Here is a 21,236-nt window from a genome sequence, read left to right as displayed (position 1 = left end):
CGTGCAGGATAAGGCTCTGGCCTGGGTAACGATGGGATGGTTTCTTGAGACGTGAATAGGAATGGGGACAGTTTGGGGAAGAGGATGTTAGGAAATTTACATTGAAACATTTAAACACATGTTGAGGGCTTTAGAAGTCTTATCTGATCCTTACAACATACATCTTAATATTGCCATTTTATAGAAGAGAAAAGAGGCAAAAAAATGTTTAAATGCCTAAAGTCACCCAGCTGGGTGCCAGAGGCAGGTTTTGACGCTGAGCCGTCTGGCTTTAGAGCCAAGCTCTGAACCACCACCTCACACAACCTCCTAGTATCCAGGAGACATCAGGGGGTGTGTGCAGAGGCCACTAGATGCCCCTGTGGACCCAGGAGAGAATCTGGGAACTGTCAGCACAGAAATGAGGTCTGGGAGCCATGGGGAGGGTGACATGACCCAGGGAGGGTGTGGGTGTGGAGGGCCTGGGAGGAGCCCTGAGGGCCCAAAGGGTGTGAGGCGGAGAGAGAAGGAGGGAAGAGAGAGAAAAGAGAGTTTTGGAAGGAGGAAGGAGCCCTGAGAAGTCAGGACACAGGAGAGAGAAGCCCTGAGAGCTCATCAAGCCCACGGACAGATCAGCGGTGGTGAGAGGAAAAGCCCAAATGCTGGGAGCCTGGGCAGAGGGTGGACACGAGGAATGTAGGTCACTCCTGCCATGTTTGGTAGGGATAAAGAGGAACATGTGATGGGGGAGTGACCTAAGGGGGGCCGGCTTGAAGGGAGAAGGTGCTGGAGTAAGTGGGGCGTCTGTGACCACTTAGGGCACAGCACACCCTTTAGAGCGGGAAGATGGAGATGTGATGAGAGTGGAGGGGAAGCTATCAGGGGCCTCAGAGGAGATGTGGGGCTAGAGAGCTTGTCTAGGGCATCTCAGAGAGACATGGGGGATGCTGGGGCTTAGATTCTGAGTGGGGATGGGTCCCTGGGGACTGAGGCCCAGCCCCAGTAGGAGCTGCAGACCCTGGGACTTAGTCCCAAAAGACAGCCAGGTGTCTGGGGTGGAGGTTCTGACCCCATAATCCTGGAGAGGGGATCAGGAGGAGCCTTCCTGGGTGGGGCTGGGGTGAACTGGGCAGTCCAACCAGCCAGACAGGAAAGGGATGGGCCAGGATGCAGAAGTGCTCTTGGAGGTGGCGAGGCGGCCAGCAGAGGGCAGGTACGGAGCAATTGTATGCCGCTCTCTTAGGGCTCCTGGGGTAATCCTGGCAGGAGTGGGTCACCCAGGACAGGCAGAGTCCCGGGCAGAGGGGTCCTACAGCTGTGCTCTGCTGAGGAACTTCCTGGCTCAGAGGACCCTGCGGGAATCCTGAAGGGCTAGGGCAGTCCCTCCCACCAGGCCCACCCCAGGGCCTCCTTGATTCTCCTCAGACCAGGGGTGGCCTGCTTCCCTGTGCACAGGATCCCCTCAGGCCAAGTCCCCCCTCCTTAGGAACTCTATCTGCACTCGCTCCCCCCCGCCCCCTCCACTGTCCCCTGTCCCCCCAGTAAACACACTCACAGAGGAGACCTGACCCAACGCTACCTCTGGATTATTTTATTCACATGGCTTGGCAAGATACAGGCAGTCCTGCCAACGAGCTGGGCATGGCCTCCTCGCCCTGCCCTGGTCAGTCGCCCACCTCCCAGCCCTCTGAGGGTTAGTGCTAGTTATCTCACACACAAAACAAGGGGTGGGGGGGGAAACAGGAGGGGAGCCTCCCTCTGCCCAGGGCTTTCAGATGACTGCTGTCTGAGCCCCCTCCATCCTCGTGGGGCCTGGAGGCCCTGTCTCCGAAAACCCCACGCTGGGCATCCGGACCCTGAATCCACCCTCTTCCTGGTCCCCACTCCCGCTGTGGGTCTTGGGGCTTAGGGACACCCGGGGGAAGCGGAACTTGGGTGACTTCTCCCCACCAGGGGACTTGGGGGCTGCCTCGCCCTCCTGTCCCCGAGATGCCTTGGAAGTGGTAGCCAGGCCCACGCGGGGCAATCGGACCCGGACGCGGCCTCGACGCCCTGAGGCCCCTTCCCCACCACCTTCCTCTTCCTCCTCCTCGGGACTGGGGGAGCCTTCCCTGGTGACCGCCTCACTCTGGCTGAAGCCCACACGAGGCAGCCTGAGTTTTGGGCTCTTGGCCTTCTCACCCTCCTCAACCCCCTCCTTGGCCCGAGCCAGGCCAAATCGGGGCAGTCGCACCTTGAGTTTGTGTCCGGCATCCCCCTCACCCTCTGCCACCTGGTACTCGGCATGGCTGCCCACTGCAGGCGGTGAGAGCTCCACGTCGGGCAGTGAGAGGTGGAAGGTACGCTCGGCCCCTGGGGGCTGGTCCCCAGGCCCCCCTCCCCCAGCCCCAGCTTTAGCCCCCAGTGTGGGCATCTTCAGCCTCAGCCCACCCTCACCTGTGGCTGCCTCACCCACCTTCGCCTCTCGGTTCAGTCCCACGTCCAGCTCAAGCTGGGGCACTGTCACAGCGGGCATCTTGAAGACACCCTCACCCACCAATAGTTCACCACCTGCCCCCTGGGCTCCAGGTAGAGACAAGGTCACCTGAGGCACCTGGACCCTGAAGCCTGCTGTGCCCTCTGCTGGAGGGGCTGTACTTTCAGCCGGCTGCCCTGGGGTGGTACCTAAGCCAACATCCCCAAAGCCAGTCAGCTCCACCTGGGGCAGGGAGATGCCCAGCGGCATTCTCAGTCCCCCATCCTGGCCCTCAGTGCCCACCTGCCTGGTTGTGGACACCTGCAGGCCTGATAGCCGTCCTCCACTGACAGCTACACCCTCTTCTGCCCCCCCTTCCTCCTGGGCCCCCAGGGTGACCAATTCCACCTCAGGGATCTTAAGCTGCCCAGCCGTGGACTCTGGCTTTTCCCCAGGGCTGACACGCCCACCTGGGATTTCCGCTTCCTTTCCTCGAGCCAGCCCAAAGGAGGGCATCTTCAGTTTGGGCATCTTCACCCTCCCATCCCAACCTCTGCCCTTGCCCTCCAACTCAGCCACCCCTGGCACTAGTTCTCCTGCCTCGGTGTCCCGGCCTCTGACCCCAAACTTGGGCAGGGCAAACCTGGGCCCCTTGAGCTTGACATCGGCCCCTGCCACCTCCACCTTGCCCGTGGGCAGATGGGCATCCAGGCTGACCTGTGGGATGGACAGATCGAGGGCGGGCAGCAGGCCTGCCTCTCCCGTCCCTTTGGCCTCTGCCTCGGTTCCCACCTTAGCCTTGGGGAGTGAGATGGAGAACTTGGACACCTTCTTGGCAGCTCTTCCAGCCCCCTCTGCCTCTGCCTTGGTCACCTTTGGCCCCGAGAGTCCAAACTTGGGCAGGGAGAACTTGGAGGAGTGCTTGACTTTCATCTCCATGACCTCTACTGGCCCTTCCTCAACCTCCACTGTGGGCAGCTGTGGAGTGGCGATCTCAACAGATGGCAACCGGAAAGCAATTTCGCTGACCCCTGCTGCCACCCCAGGGGCCTCTGCCCTCTCCACCTTGCCCACTTCGGCTACCGGGGCCTGCCTCTCCAGGCTGAGGGCACCTGGCAGATCTAGTTCCACTGAGGGCAGTGTGAGAGAGGGGACACTCACACGAGCCTCACTGTCCACTTCTGGCTGTAAACAGGGAAGTGTCACCAGCTTCCCTGAGACCTCAGCCCCTGCCTCACCTGGCTTGCCTCTCGGTGGGGACCCTGCTCTCCCTAGCTTGGGCATGGTCATCTTGGGCATCTTGAAGCCAAATTCCATCCCCTCTGCCTGCTCTGCCCTGGCAGCTTTAAGCTGCACCTCTGGAGGCTTGGGCAGCTTCACCTCGGGTGCCTTCGGCAGCTGCACATCTGGGACCTTCGGCGCCTGCACTTCCGGCAATCGCATCTCTGACACCTTTGGCAGCTGCACTTCTGGGAGTTGTACATCCGGCACAACCATCTCGGGCACCTTGGGGAGTTTGATCTCCGGAAGCTTCATCTCAGGGAGTTTCATGTCTGGGACTTTCATCTCTGAGAATTTTGGCAGCTGCACCTCTGGGAGTCGCACCTCTGGCACAGCCACCTCGGGTAACTTCGGGAGTTTCACCTCAGGGAGTTTCATCTCAGGAACTTTCGGGAGCTGCACTTCTGGGAGATGCACATCCGGCACGGCCATCTCGGGCACCTTCGGGAGTTTCATCTCTGAGACTTTTGGCAGCTGCACCTCCGGGAGTCGCACCTCTGGCACAGCCATCTCGGGCACTTTTGGCAGTTTCATCTCCGGGACTTTCGGGAGCTGCACTTCTGGGAGCTGCACATCCGGCACAGCCATCTCAGGCACCTTCGGGAGTTTCATTTCAGGGAATTTCATCTCGGGCACTTTTGGCAGTTTCATCTCCGGGACTTTCGGGAGCTGCACCTCTGGGAGCTGCACATCAGGTACAGCCATCTCGGGCACCTTTGGGAGTTTCACCTCAGGCACCTTCGGGAGTTTCATCTCAGGGACTTTTGGCAGCTGCACCTCTGGGAGCCTCACATCTGGCACAGCCATCTCCGGCACCTTTGGGAGTTTCATCTCTGACACTTTTGGGAGCTCCACCTCTGGGAGTTGCACATCTGGAAGGGCTGCTTCTGGCATTTTTGGGCGCTTGACGTCCGGGGCCTTGGGGAGCTTCACCTCAGGTCCCTTGGGCACCTTGACCTCAGGCGGCGAGACCCCAATGCCAAAGGATGGCATCTTGATGGTGGGCAACTTCAGTTTGCTCTCGACAGCTTCAGGTGCAGTGGGCCGGGGTTCCAGGAGAGAAAGCCCAAAGGTGGGCATTCGAAGTTTCGGCCCCTTCACCCTGGCCTCAGGGCTGGGCTTGGCCACCTTGGCCTCAGCAACTTCCTTTGCTCGAGCCCCAAAGCGGGGAAAACTGAGGCGGGGCATCTTAAGGGCCACCTCAGGAGCCTCTGCTCGGGCCTCCACCTCTGCACCAGGCAAGGCCAGGTCCACCCCCACTGTAGGAGCCACCACATCCAGGGTGGGCACTGTCACTGCCACGGCCCCTTCCCGGGTCTCCAGGCAGGGAAGTGTGGGCAGAGCCGGTAGTGAGGGCAAGGTGGGCAGCTCCACTTGGGGGATCTGGATCCCTGCAGCTGCAGGCTCCACGGCAGGTGCAGCCGGGGCCCCTAGCCCAAGGGTTGGCAAGTGGAGAGCAAAGCCGCTGACTGCCTCTGCTGCAGGGGCTGAGACCTGGGGGACACCCACCTCGGCGCCTGGGAGCCGGGGCGCAACCAGCTCCACCTGGGGAGCTGTGAAACGTGCTCCTGCTGCCACCTCAGCCTCTGCTTTGGCCTTCCTTGGGGGAGGAGCAGCGGCGGCTAGCCGAGCTGCCTGGGCCTCTTCGGCCACTTCTCGGACACGCAGCCGAGGCAGCTGGAGGCGCCGGCGGGTGGGGGCAGCTGGGACAGGACCCTTGACAGCCTCAGCTTTGAGGCCTCGACGCAGACGGGAGAACTTGGGAAAGGAGAATTCGACGTCAACAGGGGCCAGGTCTGCAGGGGCCCCCAGGGCCCCGGGCATCACCATCTTCTTCTTCTTCACAGGGGACAGACTCTGGATGTTCTGGGGAGAGAGGAGAGAGGCGGGAGGCGGTGGGACAGTGGGAGGCCTGGGGTGGACAGGGGGAGCCCCACGTGGTATTGTACCATGCTGGGGGTGTGCTGGATTGAGCATCTTGTCCCCCAAACACCATCCCCCACTTTCTGCCTGTCATTTCACCATTACTGCCCCTAGAAGGCAAAGACTTTCCTTTAGAATCTAACAATCAACAGCACTGTAGAAACTGGAACCCAAGACTTCTAGCTCCTCATCCAGGATTTCCCCCAATACCCTTATTTTAGAGATAGGGAAACTGAGGCCCAAGAAGGGAAAGTAACGTGTCCAGGGGCACTCAGTAGTAAGAGAGCAGCACTCAGGCTTGAATCTGGCCTCTCTGGTCCAGAGTCCCCTGATTCAGGACCCCTAGTGAGGGTTCTGATCTGGGCTGAGTGGGTCCCCCTCCCCAGGGAGGAGTTTAGGAACAAAGAAGAGGAGGCAGAGGGTGGGATTAGCACTAGGTTAGTGACAAGACAGAGGACAAGGCTGGCCCACGGTGTGGGGCAGTGGGGCTCACGGCGCAGAGACGGGATCGCTGGGGCAGTCCAGGGCCGGGACCGGGCTAAGCACGCGTACCAGCTTGGCCACCTTGGCCCGAGGGCCCTTGATCTCGTAGCCGGCCACGGTCCCAGGCCGCAGCGCCAGATCCCCGGTGGGCACAGTGCGCTTCAGGCAGAAGGAGACCTTGTAAGGCTCGGCGCATTGCAGCAGGCGTAGTGCGTCCTCGTACTTGAAGTTGTCGAAGAACACGCGGGCGCTCAGCAGCTGGTCCCCTGCAGGCCAGGAGGAGGTGGGCAGGGCGTGGGCATCTCTTGGCTCCGCCCAGGCCTGGTTCCGCCCCCACTTCCCTGGAGCCAGTGCAGCGAAGCACCGCCCAAAAGTTTGGCCCCGCCTATACCCGAGCACAGGATAGAGATTCAAAGTTCCTCCCTGTTTGAGGTTCTGACACTTAAGAATAAAGCCACGCCCCATTGCCTTAGCCCCGCCTCCTTCACAGAACCTTCAGGCCACGCCCCTCCCCTTCTCACTCCCCTCCCCTGTCCTCACATTTCTGATACTAACTTAGCTTGTTTCATTGAGAGAACAGAATCAGAAGATAACTTCCAGGGAGGAGGGTATAGCTCAATGGTAGAGCGCATGCTTAGCATTCACAAGGTCTTAGGTTCAATCTCAGTACCTCCATCAAAAGTAAATAAGTAAACCTAATTACCTCACCCCACAAAAAAATAACTTCCAGAAGCTCCCACCCCATTATTCACATCCCTGCTCCTGTGGCTATTTACTCCACTCTCCACTTGTTCCTAGGGATCAACTGCCCCTACTTCTAGGTAGAGGTCAATCCCTCCACTACCTTCTCAGGGACATACTCCAGCAATTCTTCCTTCTCTCCCCACATTATCAATTTATTATTGTCTTCTACGACATGCCATTCTTTCTTGTTCTCTCTCCCATATGAAAGGTTGTGTGGACCTCACTCCTCCTGGAGCTCCTGCCTCATTTATCTGTCCACCTTAATGGCAAAATGCATTGAGTTGTCCAGCTGCAGTGTTTCCACTTCTCTAATCACACCTCTGACACTCCCTCCCAGAGCCTTGAACTGCTCCTCTCAAGTTCCCATGCAGTGACCTCTGTGTAACTAAGTCCCATGGTCAAGTCCCAGATTTCATCTGCTTGAACCTCTCCTTGAGACCCAGCTTCACTCTCTCTCCACCCACTTGCTTGGCTTGGCTTTCAGGGTGTCACACCCCCTGGAATCTCCCTGGAGGTCCCTTCTCAGCTTCCTGGGATGGTTCTTCTGCATCTCCCAGACCTCTTAAAGACACACAGTCCCAGAGCTCTGGCCTTGGCCCTCTTCTTTTCTCCATCTACATGCTACACTCATCCCTTTGGGAAGCTCATCCAGATTCAGGAGTTTAAAGATCATAAATATGCTGACAACTCCCAAGTGTACCTCTCCAGCCCACAACTCCCCCCTCCATCCTAGACTCATATATTCAACTATCCCTCTACATTTCCACCTTGGTGTCCACCTGTCATTTGACAGATCCAAACTGTACTCCTGGTCTTCCTTGACCCCTCTCTGTCCATTACACCCCATGTCTATTCTTGGAACTCTCTTCCTTCAAATTACATCCAGAATCCAAATCTTCTCTTCACCTCCAGTAATACTGTTCTGGCCTCAAGCATCACCATCTCTTACCTGGATAATCACAGTAGCCTCCTTGTTGGTCACCCTGTTCCGCATCCTGCCCCACAACAGTCTACTTCTAATACAACAGTTCAACACAGTCAATTCATGTCATTTCTCCGCTCACAAACCTCCCAGACTAAAATTGAAAGTTCTCACCACGATAAAGCCCTCTAAAAACTGCTCTTTCTCTTATGTCTCTGGCCTCATATCATATGCTACTCTTCCACTAACTCTATTCCATCCATATTGGCTTCCTTGCTGTTATTCCAACAAGCCAGGCACACTCCCATCTTGGGGCAGTTGTGCTAGCATCTGTTCTTCCAGATAGACACATGGCTCATTCCTTTACCTCCTATGCCTTTCTGCCCTTCCTGGCTCAACCTATTTGAAAATGCAGCTTCTGGGGGAGGTTACAGCTCAGTAACAGAGTGCATGCTTAGCATGTACGAAGTCCTGGATTCAATCTTCAGTACCTCCTTTAAAAAAAAAAAACCTAATCACATCCCACACCCCCAAATAAAAAAGCTTTTAAAAAATGTATCTGTAAGCATCTGTAAGCCTATACTGCTTTTTAATTTACTATGTATTTTACATATTTTGCTTAAATATGTCTCTCCCCACTAGAATGTAAGCTCCATAAGTGCAGAGAGTGTTGTCTGTTTTGTTCACTGCAGTAGCCCAAGCACCCAGAATAATATCTAGAAATAGAAGGCACTTAGTAAATAGCTATGCATGAATAAATCATATCAGCCTCATCCATGTTACCTAAAACATCCCTTACTTACTAAGTTCTCCTCCCCACCCCCTCCAGGTTGTTAACTCCGCCTCTCTTCTTCAGCCCCAACAACAAAACAATAACTAGCACTTAACACGGCGTTTACCATGTGCCACTTAGCTACTAGCTGTGTTTTCAAATACTGACTCATTTAATCCACATAATAACCCTATGAGGTAAGTACTAGAACTGCTCACATTTTAGAGATGAGAAAACCGAGGCATAGAAAGATCACAAGATAGTAAAATGCAGATCTGGGAGTCAAATTGAGACAACCTCCAGAGCCCCTGCTGAGAGCAACCACAAAGCTGACACAAAGCCCTGCCCCAAGCCATTAATCCCGCCTCCTGATCCCCGGCTGCGCTCTGGACCTAGGGCAGATTCCAAACCCCGCCCCCGCAGGAACCCCCCGCCCCATGCCCTGCCCCGCCCACCTTCCTGTAGGCTGAGGCTCCTGGCGGCGGGCGAGTCCTCGCGCAGGTCGCGGATGAAGATCCCTTCTTTGCCCCCGCCAGCTACGTTGATGCCGCTGACTCCAGTCTGCGCCTCCGTCTCCACGATGATCTCCACCAATTCTGCCCGCCTCAGCTCCTGTGGAGGGTGGCGGGGGATCGCCATGGGGCTCTAGGGCCCGACCGCGCCCAGAACCCGCCATCGCACTTAAAAGCCGCTCTTAAACGGGTCCTCAGGGCACAGGCTCCTCGGCGCGGCTCAAACAGGTCGTGCGGGCCCGCCCTCTCCGCCATCTCCCCTTTAAAAGGGCGCGAGGGCTACTCGCTCACTGAGACCTCGGAAGAGTTCAACGGCTTTGCGAACCCACGCTTTGGGGAGCATCCTAGGGCTGCTGCTGGGAGGGGCGGGGAGAGGGGCAGTGTCGTAGAGGAGGGGCGGGGTAGGGAGGCCAGAGGGAACCTGAGTTGTGACTGAGAGGTGGGCCTGATAGTGAGGGCGGGACTGTGCTTTCCAAAGGGGCGTGGTCAGCTCGAGAGGGCGGGGTTAGGATTTGGAGAGCACAGGTGAATGGAGAAGGACAGTGGCCAGTGAGGAGCTGCCAAAGAGGGGTATGGCTAAAGTGAATCCATGGAGGTACTGAGGGGACCCATAGCCTTCAGGACCGGAATGAAAGGAGATACCGAGAGGGGCTTTAATAGTAGAACAGGAGTGGGATTGAGGATTGGGTCCCGAAGAAAGGGCTGACCCTTAAGTGGTGCGGTATGGAGGGGTGGGGGTGAGGCTGGCCTTCTTGAAGGCTTGAATGTGTGTGAGAATGTGCCCTATTGTGGACTCTCTGACCCCAAGACCTGCATAACGCCCATGGGACAGGGAATCCAGTGGAGAGGGGTGCGTGGGTAATGAGTGGTGGACCAGCAGACGTGGTATTCCTGGTATTTACTGTAAATGGTGCTGACCTGGCCCTGGTCCAGCAGCACACTGTGGGGTCTGCATCCCGGCTTCCCAGGAGAGTCAGTGAAAGACCTCAGTTCTACAGCCATCTAGGAACCCAATCTGCTGCGTACCTCTGGGGGAGAACTTTGCCCTCTCTGGTCCTGCTTTCCTACTGTAAAGTTGGGTAACATGGGTGTATACAAGGAGTCTCTGATTGTGAGCTGAGACCTGAAGCAACAGGGATGCTATGGGATGCTGTAATGGGCAATGCATTGAGGCTGGCACAGACTGAGGTTGAGCTAAGGTCTTGGAGAGGGGAAAGTGGGTTTGGTCAGATGCCCCACAGCTGTGGCCCCAGGACTAGAGAGAGCTGGGCAGAGCATGGTGAGAAAGAGTAGAAAGAGCTGTGGTAGGGGCAGCAGGGGAAGCATGAGTGTCAGCACTGGTCTTAGGCCCTAGGCTAAGCGTTTTATGTGTGGCATCTAATTTCATCCTCCCCACAGCTTGGGCAATCACATGGAGGACATAAAGGTCCAGAAAAGTGAAATGACTTGCCTAATGCCACACAGTAATTTAAACAGTGGGGCCTCAACCTCAGGTCTGTGACCTCAGAAGCCATAGGCTGTCCTGTAGGCAGTGACCTCCTTGTACTTTACCCCCTGCTTGCCACCCCTCAGCCTCAGCTTGGCTCCTGTAAAAGTAGACCCACTGTGTGCCTGGAGTCTAGTAGGATGCAGTCAATGCTAGCGTTTTATCTCCATAATAGTGAAAGCTGCTAACATTCAAGGAAGTTTCCTAGGTACCAGTCCCTGTGCCAATGACAGAGTGTGAGTCTTCAACACCCTCAGAGCTGGGGACCATTGCCCATTTCACTGATGGGGAAACTGAGGGTTAGAAAGATCAGGTCATCTGTTCAGGGCTGCACAGCTGAAGTGGTAGGGTTGGGATTTAAGCCCATGGGTCCAAAGCTCATGTCTTTAACCCCTACACCATCCTGCTTCTTCTGATGAATGGTTTCCACTCTATTTTCTTTAGCTTCTTATTAATAAAATTCCATTATGCTCACTGAATTAGCTTCTTTGAATCTTATTCTGTGCCAGGTACTATGTTAAATACTTTACATTTTTAATTTTCCCCCTCACAGTGACCCAGAAAATAGGCCCTGGTGCTATTTCCATTTCACAGATGGGGAGACTGAGGCACAGAGAAGTCAGGAAGTATCTCCTTTCTTCCCCGGCCTGTGCCCTCCACCAAAGTCCCACAAGGCCCCCTTGCAGGACGTGTTGGGCGCTCACCTCAGCACTCCGGCTCCTGGCCTCCATGGCACTGCTGGGAGTCACCTGGGCCCCAGGCTCCTGCTTCCTCTCTCCCTTCTGCTGCAAGACCAGCTTCAGTTCTGCATGGAGCAGCTGCCTCTGAGCCTGCAGGGGCAGGGATGGAGGCTTGAGGCCAGGAGAGCATGAGGGGAAAAGGCCAGGCTTCAAGGGAGAGGTCATGGTGGGTATGAGAAAGGGAGAAGGGCCCCCCATCCCAGCTGTCCTCTCACCGCTGCCTGGGCACCAGCAGCCCCTCCTAACTGAAGCCCAGCCTGGGATGCCGCACAGTCGTCTGTGGGCCTGGCGCCCTTCCTCTGGGGTCTTGCTGCCTGCCAGGGAGAGACCAGGTCGTGAGGCTCCAGGTGGGCCCGGGAGGGGTAGGGAGGGGCATGTGGCACCAGCCAGTGCTCACCTCAGGGTCACCTCCAGCTCCTTGGGCCTCCTGGGTCCCGGGCTCTAAGAAGAATAATGTGAGCATTACTGTCAGCTGACCCCACTGCTGGCTTCCTGAGTGCCTGACCCTTCCTGCACTCTGTCAGTGCTCTATCCCTATAGTGCATATAGGGAAACAGAGGCTCAGAAGACCTTTATCCAAGGTGACATGGCTGGACCACAAACCTCATAGCCAGAACTGACTCCTAGGCCTGTCTGACAGCAGAGCCCCAACACCAACAACCTCGGCTGACCCAGGGGGCCAAATTCACTATGAAATCATTATAATCACTGCCATGTACTCCCTGTGAGCAAAACACCTCACCTCTCGGTGCCTCAGTTTCCTCATCTATAAAGTGGGGAGGCAGAAGAGGGTAGAGCTCAGTGGTAGAAGGCATGTTTAACAAGCATAGGTCCTGGGTTCAATCCCCAGTACTTCTACTAACAAACAAACAAAAGAAAACTCGAATGGATGGATGGATGGATGGATGAATGGATGAATGGATGAATGAATGAATGAATGAATGAATGAATGAATAAATAAATAAATAAATAAATAAATAAATAAATAAATAAAAAGGGGAGAATGAGAGCACCCACCTCACTGTGCTGCTGGGAGGGTCAAGTGCATCTGTAAATATAAAGGGCCGGGCACAGGGCAGGCGCTTTGTAACTGCTTGATATGATTATTACTAAGAACATCCTGTGGTGCTGACCTTGTGTTGAACATCCCACAAAGGTCATGGCATGTGGTCCTCAGAACACCCTTGTGAGGTCAATACCACAATTGAGCCCATTACAGAGACACCTGAGGCTACAAGAAGGGCAGTCACTTGCTTGGGTCACAAATGGCCAAGCCAGGACTTGAACTTGTCTGAAAGCTCCAGCCACTTACATGGATAATCATATCTAATGGGCATTGAGTGGTGACTCTTTGCCAGTCCTGTGCTAAGACCTTCAATTTCCACCCCAACGCAGAAAACCCTAGCCCCTCAGAGAGGCCAAGAATCTTGCTCAAGGTCACACAGCACAGAGAGAAGGAGGCAGAGCTGGATTCAGGTTCAGCCTCTCCAACAGGTCCTTCTGGGGGAAAGAGAATGGAGACTGTCTCTCTCCGCTACCTACTTCCTGGTCTCTGGCCTTGTCCTCCCGGCCCCCACGGGGCATGCCAACCCGCCAACCCCGAGTCCACAGAGAAAGGTCAGGCCTCACGCGGCACATTCCCTCAAACAATGGCCCATCTGCTGTGCCCAGTCACATTCCGCCGCTGCCCACCCATCCCCAGCTGCACAATGGCCCTTCATAGCCCACCACGGGCCAGGATAGAGGACACAGGGACCCCCTCAATGCTCCAGCCATACCCACTCCACTAGTTGCCTGCCCCCCACCATTGTCAGAGGGTGCCTCTCTGGCTCTCCTAGAGGTCCTGGTCTTCATGTCCTTCCCTCGCCTCCTCTATGAGTCCCCAGCCCCTCCAAGTAGGGTTGGCTCCCACATCTGGGTTATTTCCTCTGAACTGGGCCCTATGCTGGCACCATTAAGCCCCAAAATCACCCTGGATGTGGTGGCTGTTTTAGGGTTGGAAATAGGCTCAGAGAGGGGAGGTGACCTGTCTGGGATTACACAGCTGGGACCCATGCCCTTGACCCCAACTTTGCACCTTAACTTGCTTTGGTGGCTTTGAGGACTGCAGGAGCCCCAAACAGCAAAATAGCCAGGGCAGGAGTTGGGCTGGGCAGAAGGTGCCAGAAACAGGCATTTTTAGAGGGACCTCCTTGGTGCCAACCTGAGGCCAGGCGGCACTTTACAGATGTGGCCTCATAGTACCCCATTTAACTGAAGAGTAAATGAAGGTTAAGAGTATCACAGTGACCGAGTCAGGACTTGAACCTAGGTCTGAAAAGCTGAGTCCCTGGCATAGTGTAGCATCCTGAGCTGGGGGTGAGAGAAGTCTGGTACTTGTAGGAGGTGGTGGAGGTGCAGGGGAGGATTTCCTGGGCCACAAGCTCCCTGTTCCAGGACAGGCCAGAGACGGTCACACCCAGAGGCTAGCACAGGAAGTCTAACCCGGGGTGGGGGCAAGAGAGAGTGACCTCCTTCTTCATCCCTGCCCGGGACAGCTGCCCAGCCCAGGTTATATTTAGCTCAACTGTGCCCTTCCTGAGAGACGTACCCAGCTCCTGGGGTGGAGTCGGGTGGGGTGGGGTGGGGGCAGCTTCGGAAGGAAGCCCCCCGCCCCAAACCCCGGGAACTCTGTGTTCCCAGCTCTGCCTGTCCCACTAGGCAGGGGAAGGAGGGGTGGGGAGAGGTGCCCAGGGTAGGGGATGGTTCCTGATTTGTTTTAGAGGAAGATCTAATGGGGCCTCCCTGATGAATCAAGGCCAGGCGGGACCCTCCAGAGCCCAACAGCCTATTTCTTGGCTCTGTCCTGGTATATTCCTGAGCTTCCAGAATTCTGAAAGTCCCCATTTCTTGAGCACTTACTATGTGCAAAGATCCTTCCCTGTCTTGACTCATTAAACACTTACTACACCTCTCTGGGGAGGGCACAACTTAGATGCCTGCTTAAGATGTCACTCACACCCTTCAGGATGTCTGCGATGAGGGGTTGTCATTTGTGCCTTGGGCCCTTCAGCAGAGCTCAGCCTGCCGAAGACTCCCCCAGCTTTGCCTCACTGCACTGTCTTTCCCCATGGCTGGTGCCAACCTCATTTAGGAATTCTCCCCACTCAGAGCCTCAGCCCCCGAATCACCAGTGATCTGGTGCTCTTAGCGATGGGAGGGGGTGTTGATCTGACTCATCTGGGCCCCTAGACATGATCTGAGGAGGGGGAGGTTTTTGGCAGTGGCCTCCAGCTGCCTCAGTGAGTCCCTTCTCCAGCACTTCTCAAGTATGAATACTCAGGCAAGATATTTAACTTCTCAGTGTCTCAGTTTCTTCATCTGTAAAATGGAGCCAACAAGAGTGGCTTTGAGGATTTGAGAGATAATAGCAGGTGTTTAGAATATTTCCAGTATATAGTAAGTGCTCAAGTAATAGGAAGTAATCTCTGACAGCAAGAGGGGAGGGGGTCTATGCATCTCAAAGTGTCTCATGCCCAGCCTTTGCTCACAGTGGCCCCACTTTCTCCTCTACCCAAGAGGACCTTTGGGTGAGGGACAAAATCCAGCTCAAGCACCAGCCTCCTACCAACAGGATTAGCGTTGCCTCCCCAGCAGTTTAGTCCACAGATCAAAAAAAGCCCGTCCCACTGTAGGCATCCTGCCCCAGCTCTCTCCAAGCAGCAACCACTTAGTCTCACATCAGCCCTGTGAGGTAGCTTCCATCAGCCCATTTTATAGATGGGAAAGCAAAGGCACAAAGGGTGAAGAATCTTGCCCAAGGCTACATAGTCAGAAAGAGAAGAATGTTGGGATTTGAATCCAGGGTCTGGCTCCAAAGTCTGTGCCTTTAACTCCTACCCAACTCTGCCTCCTGAGCCCCAGGCAGCCTCCCAGCACCTCCCAGGATCCTGGGTCTCATTTCTGCGGCTTCTCAGCCTGGCCAGGAAGGGAACTGGCCAGCTGATCTCTTACCACTGGGCCTCCAGACACCTCGAGAGCTCCCCGTCTGTCTGCTCAGTCCCAGCCCCAGGCTGGGGGGGAAAAGGAACGGGGAGGGGGAGGAGGGGGAGACCCCAGCCATTGGCTGCCGAGGCATGACATCACCAGGGAGTGGGTGGTGGGGAAACAAACATCCCCCTCTCCTAGCTACATCCACTCGCAAGAGGGTGGGAGCCACAGAAGAGAAGCTGAGACAGCCGCTGCTCCTGTGCCTGGGCTGAGACCTCCACCAGGAGCCCCACACTCCTGGGATCTGCACATTGCTGGTGCCACTTCGAGACTCACCCCACCAGCACTATCTCCTTGTTTCCAGACCCAGGTGTGGCCCTACTCTTTCCTGGGGCCCCTAAAATAAACTCCTTCCACTCCTTCTCCCCGTCAGTTTGGGTTCAAATCCCAGCTCAGCCATGTCCTAGCTGTGTGACCTTCGGCAAGTCACAGCATCTTTCTGGGTCTGTTTCTTCATTTCTAAAACAGGGAGGATAAAAGTGCACACCTCATGGGTTTGTTGTGAAGATAAAATGAGTTAAGAGGCTAAAATCTTTAAAAAGCGCCTGGCACAGAGCGAATGCTACTCATAACTATTTTGTATTATTCACACAAAGTAGAGAACCAGCTAGACTTGTGAGAGGACTTTTGGCCTGAGTGGGACTGGGCACAGGGGAGCCCCACTTCTCTGTTTAATGAAGTTGCATTTTGGGGGACACCTATCACATACTAAATACTGTGCTGGGCCCCCAAAGCTCGGCTCCGGGAATTAAGGATGCAAGAGAGAAAGATTATGCCCAGTTTTTAGCTACACAGACAGAAGGTGGTGGAGCTGGGGTCCAACTCCAGTTCTGTTGGACCCCAAAGACCCTGCAATACTCTTCTGTCCCCTTGATATAACAGATAAGGAGGCTCAGAGAAGGTAATGACACCCAAGGACATCCATAGCACATAATTGGTAGCACAAGGATTTGAACCCAGACCTGCCCAACTCCCAAACCAAGGCCACCAGGCCTCACCCTGATCCCCTGGCCCCCGACCCCCAGCCTGCCCTGACTCACCAGACCCCGGGGGGCGGCACAGGGAGCACAAGTACCCCCACATGCCCCTCACACCCACCCGGCTGCTGCCTCGGATGCTCCTGGCTCTCTGAGTTGGGGCCTGGGGCCGGGGCTGGGATGAGGTCGGGGATTACCTCCAAAATGCACGTCAGCAGCTTCTGCCCCATTGCCTAGCCTGGTGCAGCCACCAGGCCCTCACCTCAATCCGCACCCTCGCCCCTCGCATCAACTCTGCTCGCCCCTCTGTGGCCCCCTCCCCATCCCCCTCCTGAGCATTTGGGGCCTACTCCCAAGGGCGCAGGGGACCAGGAACTGGTTGGCAGGACCCCAGAATGCTAGGGGACTCCTCCCTTCTCTCTGAAATGCCCCCTGCCCACTCTCAGCCACCGGGGAAGGCAGGAATGTGCTGAGCTCTGGAAACTGCCTTCCAGGACTGGCAGCCAGCAAGGACTGGGGTGTGGCCGGAACCCAGCCAGAACCCTCCTCCTGGGAGGGGTGGAAGGGACAGTGTGGTCAGGGTAGCTGATGGGACTGAGGAGACCTTCCCCCTATTGTAGGCTCTCTCTCTCTCTCTCTCTCTCTCTCTCTCTCTCTCTTTCATTGATTGATTCAAACATTCATCTGTTCATTTATTCATTCAACATTCACAGGTCCTTGATGGCAGGCCTTTGGCTGGGCACTGGGGACACTGACAGAGCTAAATCACTATGGGGGGGCAGGTTCAGGACAGGATTTCTGGAGGAGATGACATCTGAAGTCAAACTGGAGAGCTGAGGAGGAAGGAGCTGGGTACAAACGCAGGGAAGAGGCTTCCAGGCGGGGGTGGGGGGGAGGTACACGGGCAAAGTATCAGAGCCGAGAGAGGGAGCAGTACTTCATCCAGTGTCAGCAAACAGTTAATGAGCACCTGGATGTTGGTGGATGGTGCTGGGGACACAATGTGACCAAGATAGCCCGGGGCTGCTTTTACAGAGTTCACAGTCCAACAGGGAGCCAGACTCAGAGTGGCCAGGTTTGTGATGGGGGAATCTCAGGCAGAGAGGTCAGGACCTTGCTGGGGAAGCCCAGGAAAGGTAGCTGCTTCAACTGAGGAAGGGAGGTCGGGGAAGGCTTCCTGGAGGAGGGGACATGTGAGCTGAGAATTGAGTGGCCCACAGGAACCAGGCAAGCGAAGAGGGAGTGGAACAGCTTTATGGGCAGAAGGAACAGCCTGTGCAAAGGCTCTGAATCCAGACAGAGCTCAACACATAGGAAATTTCCATGAGCTGAGAACTGTGTCCTTGCTCGTGGCTATGTCCCTAGGGCCACAAGTGCCCCTTCCTTTGTATCTCCTCATTTATACATTTATTCACCGATTATTCACAGACACCTCCACTGTAATCATCCTTGGGCTGAGCAGTGCTGGGGACACAGCAGTGACTATGATGGTGCCTTCACAGAACTCACAGTCCAAGGGGGGTCAGACGTTAAAGAAGCAATCAACAAAACGAGAGTATAATTACACACTGAGCTAAGAGCTATGAGAAACAGAACCAGATCTATAAGAGGGGCCTGGCACATTGATATTATCAGAAAGAGCAAGGAGGGCTTCTTGAAGGAGGTAACATTTGAGCTGGCACCTGAAGGATACATAGGAGTTCATGCTGGTGGTGGATAAATGAGAGTAGGTTGCAGGGTGAGGAGAAGCAGTGGGGAGGGCCATAGTCAGCAAGGCCCTGAGGAGGGGCTGAGACTTTGTCCTGAGAGCCCTGGGTACTTCCAGGAGGGACAATCAGAGCTGAGTTTTAAGTATTTGAGGGGGAAAGAGTCTGACTACAGGCGAGGCTAGAGCCGGGAGGAAAATTCACCCCTCTCTGCTCAGGGTCCAACAGACAAGGAGGCTGTTACAGGCTCTCCTGTCTCTCTCCGTGTATCAGAGGACAGATATCCTTGCTGGTTCCCAATCTTTGGGGACAAGCATTCAGTCTTTTGTCAGGAAGTAAGATGTTAACTGTACATTTTTTGCAGCTGCCCTCTAGCAGGTGCAGGAAGCTTCCTTTCCGAGTTTGCTGTGAGCTTTCTGTGGTGAATGATGTGTTTCCCTCTCTGTCTCTGTGTCTCTGTGTCCTTATTCCTTGTTTCTCTCTCTGTCCGTGTCTCTGTCTCATTCTCTCTGTGTCTGTTTCTCTCTTTTTCTGTCTCTCTCTCTATCTCTTGCTTGTCCTCACCCTAGGAGGTGTGGCCACGGGAAGCTGAGTTTAGAGGGTGGCACCAGTGTCCCGGTTCCGGCCAAAGCCACCTCAATAAACACAGGACGTCCTGCAGGGCTGGGGAAGGAGGTGGAAAGCTCTCCTCAGGGACCACCCTCTCCTCACCCAGTTGGAGCCGAGCAGGAACCGGGTTCCACCCATTGCAGCCCAGGGAAACTGGTATCTCCCTCACCCCTGTCCTTTACACCTGTTCCTGCCCCCTGTCCTCTCTACTGAGCTCCCGGTCCCAGGGGCCCAGCAGCCTACATGCCTTCCCCTGGGTGTCCCCCCAGCCCCTGGCACCCACTGTGTCCCTTTCTGGCCTCAGTGTCAACACGAGACCTGCTCCTCTTCCGGGCCACCATCCCAACATGGCCCCACCATCCCCAAGTTACCTGGCTAGAGCCCTGGGTCTTGTCCTAGGCCCCTCCTCCACTGCACCTCATCACCCTACAGCCTGTCCTCTCCAGCATCTCTCATGTCCCCTCCACTCTTCAAGGCTGCTCTGTCCCTCCCTGGCCTCCCCTCTGGGCTCCTGGCCTCCAGTCTCACTCTCTCACCACCACATCCACATGGCAGCCAGAGAGACCCATTTACTTCTAGATTCCTTTACCCTACTGCCTTCAGAGGAAAGTCCCCATCCTTGTGTGCCCTGGCCCCTGCCAACGCCTCCAGCTCCATCACTTCCCTTACTGCAGTTTCTCTCTTTCCAATCAAACCCAGCAGCTTACAGATCCCTGAAAAGATTGTAGGATCCCTCAATTTATTACTCTTGCACCTGCTGTTCCCTCTGCCTAGAACACTCTCCCCTCAGAACAACAACCCTCTGAGGTGGGTACTGTTACTGTCCCAGCTTACAGATGAGGACCCTGAGGCCCAGAGAAATTAAGTATCTGGCCAAGAGTCACACAGCCACAAAATGGCAAAGCAGAGGTTCAAATGCAGGTGGTCTGGCTTTCAACACAATCTCTCTTTATTGAGTCAATAATCATTGACTAAGTGTCATTAGGTTTCCGCACCAGGACTGCAGACTGCAGGTGTTCAGTAAATGTTCACTGAATGAGTGAATGGAACGGGGCGGAAGATGAGGGTTCAGATCCCCGAGGACCAGGATAAACTCTGAGGACCCAGAGCAAGGGAGAGATGTGGTCAGATTTGCCTTTGGGTAGGTACCCATGATTCTTTGCTGAATGAGGGAAGGAAAGGAGGGAGGAGGGAGAAGGAGACCAAGGACATCTCTCCCAGGTGATGGAGGAGAGAAGTGTTTGTGTGATGGTCCCTGTGAATGCCCATGGAGGGGAGCTAGCCTGGCGAGTGTCGTAATGGGAACACAGAGAGGCTCTGTGAAAAGCAGCAGCAGCACCAGGGCTGGCAGCTCAGTTAGGAATGGTGTGGGCCCTGGAATCTGCTGGCTGAGGTAGCCTGGCCTCCTGGGGTTGAGCCTGAGGGCGGAGGGGCACACCAGAGCCAGGGAGCCTGCACAGTTGTCCGGGGGGTCAGACATGAGGAAAGTGGGGCAGGTCTTCAGGCACTGGCTGTTCATAAACCTAAGGGCACTGGTGGTGGTGGGGAACCAGTGCTGATCAAGCCCATATGGTGCTTTTGTGCAAAAGGCATGCCCCTTCCCCAAGGCACTTGACCTCCATCTGCTGGGAAACTGTTGTAATAAATATGGAAATGCATGATGCCTAAGACGTGTGGTAGTCCCCTAAATACGGAGCCTATGCGCAGTGCACAAGCCCTGCAACTGTACGCAGAGGTTCTGGGCAAAGGGGAACATTGCTGGCCCAACAGGCACAGGGGCAGACGGGAGCGTCGTTGACAGATGGGTAAGCTGTCTGCTTCAATAGGTATCACAGGTTATCCCTCAGTTTGGCACCCAGAGACATCAGAAACAGGTCTTCAGGGTGTTATGAACGGAAGGCATTGCTGAGCCCACACACGGAACTCCTTGACCACTGGTCAGATCTCTAGGGACTCTTAAGACGATGGCATGACAGACCCCAAGACTAGACACCAGGGGGCATTGCTGAGCTCAGCCCAAACTCCCAAGGTCCGGGTCTGGGTCAAAATCGAGTCTGAGTCCCATTGCCCAGCGTCTGGAGTCACTAGGTTTTGGAATCAGGCACCCAGAAGCCCCTCAGCCTGGGCACCAGCTCCCTTTAGGCCATTTTCACTCCCCTCCCCGGGCCACCTCAGCCACTTCCAGAAATGGGCACGACTTCCTCTGCTCCTCCAGGAAGCTTCATTCTGCCCGCCCCTTCCAGGCCCGAGGGGCTGGCCGCAGTTGCCCGCCTTCCTCCGCCCCCGCTCCCCCCTCCCCAGTTCCACCCCAGCTTCAGCCTCCCTGAAGCTTCCGGCCAGAGTGGAGGCGCCGGGGCCCCACAATTTTTATGTCCCTCTGCCGGGGTTTCCCGCATTCGAGGCCCCGCCAGTCCCTCAGGTCACCCACCGTCCTAACCTCTGCTCCTCCCTCTAACCCCCCTCCCCCCCGAGGCAGCGTTCACCGGGCCCCTCCCCCCGCCCAGTACCTCGGGCGCTGCCCTGCCCCCACGGCCGCCAGGAAGGACGCCGCCTGGGTCCCGTGCCAGGCCTCTGAGTGTGCGGCCCCTCCCAGCCGGGCCAGGAATGCGGCTGGACGG

At 55.8% G+C, this 21,236-nt stretch overlaps 1 protein-coding gene across 3 annotated transcripts; it reads right to left on the bottom strand.

Annotated features, from left to right (window-relative positions):
- Nucleotides 1–1,555: 1,555 nt before the first annotated feature.
- On the bottom strand, nucleotides 1,556–21,206 carry PRX (periaxin). Of its 3 annotated transcripts, none has more exons than XM_072967030.1 (7): nucleotides 21,126–21,206; nucleotides 11,695–11,738; nucleotides 11,513–11,611; nucleotides 11,262–11,387; nucleotides 9,015–9,171; nucleotides 6,191–6,387; nucleotides 1,556–5,581 (listed from the first exon to the last, which is right to left on the bottom strand). In XM_072967030.1, exons 4-7 carry the CDS (start codon nucleotides 11,286–11,288, stop codon nucleotides 1,751–1,753), a joined length of 4,212 nt encoding a protein of 1,403 aa, XP_072823131.1. In that variant the 5' UTR covers nucleotides 11,289–11,387; nucleotides 11,513–11,611; nucleotides 11,695–11,738; nucleotides 21,126–21,206; the 3' UTR covers nucleotides 1,556–1,750. The 3 variants fall into 3 exon arrangements, with proteins under 3 accessions (XP_072823131.1, XP_006215072.4, XP_072823130.1); XM_006215010.4 differs by lacking the exon at nucleotides 21,126–21,206 and adding an exon at nucleotides 15,291–15,330; XM_072967029.1 differs by lacking the exons at nucleotides 9,015–9,171; nucleotides 11,262–11,387; nucleotides 11,513–11,611; nucleotides 11,695–11,738; nucleotides 21,126–21,206 and having other exon boundaries at nucleotides 6,191–6,764.
- Nucleotides 21,207–21,236: the final 30 nt, after the last annotated feature.

The sequence above is a fragment of the Vicugna pacos genome, chromosome 9 (genome assembly GCF_048564905.1).
Source record: "Vicugna pacos chromosome 9, VicPac4, whole genome shotgun sequence".
NCBI lineage: Eukaryota > Metazoa > Chordata > Mammalia > Artiodactyla > Camelidae > Vicugna > Vicugna pacos.
This window is presented reverse-complemented; position numbering and strand designations above follow the sequence as displayed.